This window comes from Antrostomus carolinensis, unplaced genomic scaffold (genome assembly GCF_000700745.2).
Source record: "Antrostomus carolinensis isolate BGI_N321 unplaced genomic scaffold, ASM70074v2 scaffold33242, whole genome shotgun sequence".
NCBI classification, from domain to species: Eukaryota; Metazoa; Chordata; class Aves; order Caprimulgiformes; family Caprimulgidae; genus Antrostomus; species Antrostomus carolinensis.
In genome coordinates, this window is record NW_010298144.1 from 38,544 (window position 1) to 44,543 (window position 6,000).

Below are 6,000 nucleotides of genomic sequence, written 5' to 3' on the forward strand. Positions count from 1 at the left end.
GAGGAAGCACACAAGTGCTCCACATCAGCATAACAGGGTTTTTTTTATACCACCATCTCAACGGTATCTTTTCCTACTACACAGTCTTACAAAGATGCTAGCACACAAGGCTTAATTCACTTAAGATCAGCCACATGCATATTTAGCAATCTGTGGATCCACATGTGACTTGCTTTTACAGTGCAGTTCTAAGGGAAGGAAGAAGGGGAGTTGAAGCACCTTTCCCCATGGATCAGCAGGTTTCTACTTAATTGTCTACATATGACTTCTTTCAGACAGACTGAAAAAAACCCCAATAAAATAAGGAAAGACTCTGTGTAGCTTTATGACGGAAGGTGACATGTAAAAAAAGATAGTTACCTGTTTTATGGATACTGAGTGAAGATGCAGAGGTAGGAAAATAAGGAACCTGCCCAGTTGTACCATGCAGGATGGATAACACTGGAGTCTGGGCTGGAGGGAGAGGTTGGACCACAGCTTTTTCTGAAAGCAGTTGTCCAGCCTCAGTAGCAGAATGGAAAGGCTGAAAAGGCTGAGAGGTGGGTTGAGGCACCAGTTTGGGGATTTCAACAGGACCTTGTATAAAGTCACTAAATTCTTCATCATTGAGAAAAGCAGAGTGGGAAACAGATACAGCGGAATGGGATGATGTGGGATGATCTGTAAAATGGAATGAACACACAATGCAAAGTGATGAGGAAAAAGGTTCATGGGTGGAAAGGTGGGAAAAGTGGCAAATACTGGGGACATGGAGCAAATGGGTGAGGGGAAACAGCAGTGGACACGTTATTTGACAGATGAGCAGCGTTGTTATTGTCAGTATAACAAACACACAAGGTAAAACTGAGCAGCCACTTCCAACCATGCATCTTCTCTCCCGGATTTTTACAGTGTAAACACTTTGAAACTTGATTCTTAGCATTGGCTCTGGAAGTATTCTATTTGTTTTAAACAGACTGGGCCAAAACAAATCAAGAAGTAATATTTCAAATTAGGCACGATGGGGGTGTGTGCATGGGGACATTCTCCTTCAATGGAGTGTTTTATCCTCAAAAGCTCCATAATATATCATAAGATATGTAAGAAATGTGTCCTCGTTTAGACAACCTGCTGTTTGATCCCTTGCATAGTTACCAATTTTAACAGAACTGACACAGGATGGGCAAATCTACAGACAATGGAAAATTGTCAGAAACCACCTGTAACTTCAAAATCAGCAAAGAGCAAATCCACAGTACAGATAAGGATTTTATACAGGAAAAAAACTTGTCGTTGTTTTGTTTGTTTAAGGCTAGACACAGAAGAAACTATACTACAACCCATAAGAAACAATCAGTAGCAATTGTTACAAATGTAGTAATTACTGAGAAGAGAATACAGGAGGCTTTGGTTTGCCCATGCCCAGGCAATGGTACACAAGGAAGCTGGTACAGTACACTGAAGTCATTACACCACCCTTTGATCATTCTTAGCCCTTGCATAGCACTTCTCAGCTTCAAAAGCACTCTGCAAAACATTAATTGATGCTTTGACCAGAAAAGAACAAATGCATTATCAATTTCCATATTTCATGAGGCATAACACATTAAGTTTCTAATAAAAGCTGGTATCTAATATTTCACCCTCATAACCTAACCGAGCAAACAGTTGCTAGAATGACATTTTATTTTACAAAACACTTAATCCACTCACTTTGTACCACCAAATAAAAGTACTTCTTTGAATTAGTTCCCCCTGCTGAGGATTGCAAACATTAGAGTTTTATTTTCAGTTGGAAGAAGAGAAAAATGACAAACCTGGCTTTTTTGGATGGGATGCTGGTGTTGGGTGCATTTTAGCATCTCTAGAAAAACCATCTAAATTTCCTTTAATGGCTTCCAAAGCATCATCCCTGCTTTTTTCACCTGTCTGAAACACCACAGAACACATTTTGAAAAATTCAATTCACAAAACAGCTCAGTTTTCTTTCAATATCCACACTTCTTCAGTACAAAATTTAGCAAAGCCTGCTGTTAGATTAACCCCTTTTTTCTCCAGCAGTGCCTTCCTGAAGCTTATCAACAATAACTCCCATATTTAGAAAGCATTTATTTTGCAGACTACACCATAACAGTGTTTCTCAGTCTTCAGACATAGCTTTATGCACAGGAACAATATACAAACCTTACTCAGACTACTCCAGGTGCTTTTCAAGATGCAATCTGATGTCTCCTATAAGTTCCCCACTTATTTGCTCATTGAAAGAGACCATCCCCTTAATAAGCCATTAAAAAAAATCTGAGGAAAGAAACACTCCACTTATTATTTAGGAGATACCTTAGGTTTCACACTGCTTAGGAGTCTCAGCTTTTGTTTCTGCTCTTCAAACTGTCGCCGTTTTCTTTCTTCTTCTAAGAATTTCTGCTGGTGTTCAAACCTCTTCCTGAAGCAAAATGATTGGAAAAAAAAAATAATCTAAATAGAATTTTTCATTGCCATTTTCATAGCAAGCTTCTGCTTGATTTTTCCATTTCTTCTGTCTCAAATTCAGGTGGTTTGTTGTGCACACTTCTTCTACTCAAAGCTGTATGACATCTACTACTAACTTCACAGACAGCCTTCAAGTGCAATGGGATGATCTCAATAATATTCTACAACCCTAAAGGGACTACTTTTCTAGAGAAACTACAAATATTTTTACTCTGTGGACCACCTCTCCAAACTACATCTTCACAGAATCACAGAATGTCAGGGATTGGAAGGGACCTCGAAAGATCATCCAGTCCAACCCCCCTGCCAGAGCAGGAACCTAAATGAGATCACACAGGAAGGTGTCCAGGCAGGTTTTGAATGTCTCCAGAGAAGGAGACTCCACACCCTCCCTGGGCAGCCTGTCCCAGGGCTCTGTCACCCTCACTGGAAAGAAGTTTCTTCTCAAGTTTAAGCAGAACCTATCTTCCCCTTAAAAAAGAATTTCCCAAGAGTCAGTAAAGCATCACTTACTGTTGTTCCTCTGCAAACTGTTTCTGCATGTCAGGGCTGTACTGTGGGGCTGCCGGACGCATTCCCAGGAAAGAAGCTTGTCCCATGTAAGGCATTCCAGTGGCTGGCATCGGCCCCAAGGGCATGCCACCCTAGAACAAAAGAAATAATACAACTCCCAAGGTTTGTTTTTTTTCTTCTCCACAGAAAAAAAACAAACCACTGGCAATTACACCTTGCCAAATTGCAAATCAGGTAGATCTTGTAAAATTAAGAGTGTTAAGTAGAGCTGGATGAGCAGTCTCTGAGCACAGAGGAGCTGCTACAGAACAAAGCCCAGCTCTTCAGTAGGTGGCACTCTTCCCTCTCAATAATGAGCTACAATTCTTAAAGGATTTTAGAAGACTGGATGGTCTTCTGGGCAAAGGTACAAATCAAGACTTCAAATCCATACAGCCTCCCTCGAGGGCAGGGAGGTTACAGGCACCCTGTGGGGCTACATGTGGTTCAGTACCATACTTTGGGGTTTTCTTGGTTTTTTTGTTTCCTATTCTAACTGACTGCCTAATATTTTTAAATGCCATGCTGGAGGTGCACACTCCTAACAAACAACAATGATGGATGCTGGCAAAATGTGGTCTAGACATTTTGCAAACAGCTTATCCAGGGGGTCCAAGGGAGGGAGACAGCATGTGACAACAGCCCAGAGGAGATTTGTCTGAGTAAATTGCATCTGTATCAAAAACATTTGCTGATAAATATATTCTGGTGCAGTAACAGCAGCAAAGCTTGCCTAATACAAAAGAGGCCAGAAAATAATTTACTTTTCTTACCATCTATTTTGTATTAAGTATCAGAACACGTAGGAAGAGAACAAAACAAATGCTGTTTATTATTTTTAAAAACAGCTCCCATAAAAACCATCTTCCTACTATAAATTTTACAAAATTAATCTAATAAATTCCAGGTGGGGGTGGGAAGGGAGCATAAGGATAAAGCAAGATACAATAAATTCAATTTGTCACATAGCAATTTGACTACAAAGCCATGCCAAAATATTATATTTCAGCAAAGCCCAAATTTATACATAAGCACATATGGTGCTAAACAGAAAACAAAAGATTAAAGGAAAGGCAGCATAATATTAGCGACTCGTATTTCATTCTTATGCCTCAATTAGCAACAGCAGAGTTAAAGACAAAGTTACTTTAAGCAAGAAAAAGAATGACAATGAAACACAGGAAGTAGGACAAATGGGAAAACTGGTCATGTCAGAAAATACAGCACATTGAAGAGATACCCTGGAACAAGGTAGTTAAAAAGAAAGTTTACTAATTGCCATCTACATCAGGAAAATTAATTCTATTAACTCCAGCATTTGAGTTACAAAGGGATAAAACAGTTCAGTGAATTGGTCATGATCAATCAGTGTGTGTACACAGTCACTTCTTATCAGCTTGTAAAGGTCTCTTAAATTTAAAATACTAGGCACCATGCCACCGTAACAGTAGGTACTTGAAACCAAAGCAGAAGAAGAAAAAGCACAAAGCAAAATTAAACAGGCAGAAGAGGCAGGTTGAGGGAGTTTTGAATTCTAGTTACTTAACAATTTCACACTATTGCTAACCAGGCTTTGGAGGAGGTGGCATCTGGTTGCTTTTCAACATCTTGCTGATGCTTTTGTTTCCTTTCCTGATCAGAGACCATCCTTCTCCTATCACACTTTGGTGTCATCACACGTAGAGTGAAATGAAAGTTCAGGTTCTGACATCGTTGAGTGGGCTATAACGTCCAAGTTACTTTAAATATTACTCATGCTGCCCTTGCACTACACCCTCATTTCTCTCCACTCCACAACAGTCTGTCAAACTCCCACTCTCTCTACTCAGATCCCAACAAAACTTGGAGAATTCTTTAAATTATCAGAAATATCTTCAAAGACAGTACTATAAAACATGATGTCCCACTACAGACTAATACACACAGTTCAGCTTTTAGCCAAATTCCACCCTCTTACCCCACTGCAGTTGTGAGAGGGCTGTGGCATCAGCTGCCACCTTTCAGACAAGCACCAAGGTATCTCATTTCAGTCCACATTTCATCGTCACCCACCTGCATGGCCATGGGTCCAGGAGGCATCTGAGAGCCATAATTCATTCCCATCATGCCTGGCATATTGGACTGCATGACAGGAACCATTGGAAATCCTTGCTGCTGCATCGGGATCATCCCTACAGTGAAACATTAAACAAGGTAAGCTCCCAGTTAGTGTTAAAGTTCTTTTTTTTTTAAAAAAAAAAAGAAACCCACCACTGAACCAGCAAAGGAAAGGAAAAAAACTCTCAGTATTTCTACTTTGTTTTAAAAAAATAAAAATATGCTACAGTACAGGACAGGTAGCCACAGAATTTCCTCAGTTTAGATATTGTTCAGTCTAAGGGAAGAAATGTTATGGGCCTTTCCCAATAATTAAGCTGATTACAATTCTCCCACAGTCCTAAGGATTCTCTGTGGGTTTCTTCCCATCTGATTTTTGAAAGGGTCATTTCCAATTAACAAGATTTAATTAAGCAGGTTGACTGGTGCTGATAATTGTCTGTTTCTCTTGAAAGGGACAACTTACAAACTGGCAACTTTTGAAGATAAGTCTTGGGAAATAAACTCATCATTTAACAATGAAACTTCACACTCTGATCTGGCTGGATACCTTGTCTGTAGGTTAATTAGGCCACTACCTATATTAGAATAGTTACAGTATCTGTCAGTAGAAGATAAACTTGAACACAATTGGACAAATCAAGCTGGAATGTATTAAATTGCTGAATAAAGCCAAGGGGATTATGTTTCAGCATTTTCATATCTCATATTTTGCTATCTTAGGAGACACACACTAACATATATTTGTTACCAGTACACCATGAGATAATTCTAACTGTGCATAACTGAACATCCCATGCAGAAACACTCCAGGAGGGATGTGACACACTCAGGAATAATCCACAAATCAGTCCCTGAGACTTTTTATAAGAAAACTCTTCA

At 39.5% G+C, this 6,000-nt stretch overlaps 1 protein-coding gene across 1 annotated transcript in view; it reads right to left on the minus strand.

Annotated features, from left to right (window-relative positions):
• The window catches only part of SYNRG (synergin gamma), a 34,745-nt gene that overhangs the window by 28,200 nt on the left and 545 nt on the right, over positions 1-6,000 (minus strand). Inside the window, exons 2-5 of the mRNA XM_010162360.2 lie at positions 5,074-5,192; positions 2,983-3,113; positions 2,317-2,422; positions 1,797-1,908 (exon numbers count right to left, since the gene is read on the minus strand). Of these exons, the coding sequence (XP_010160662.1) occupies positions 1,797-1,908; positions 2,317-2,422; positions 2,983-3,113; positions 5,074-5,192 (468 nt within the window). The remainder of the gene's footprint in view (positions 1-1,796; positions 1,909-2,316; positions 2,423-2,982; positions 3,114-5,073; positions 5,193-6,000) is intronic.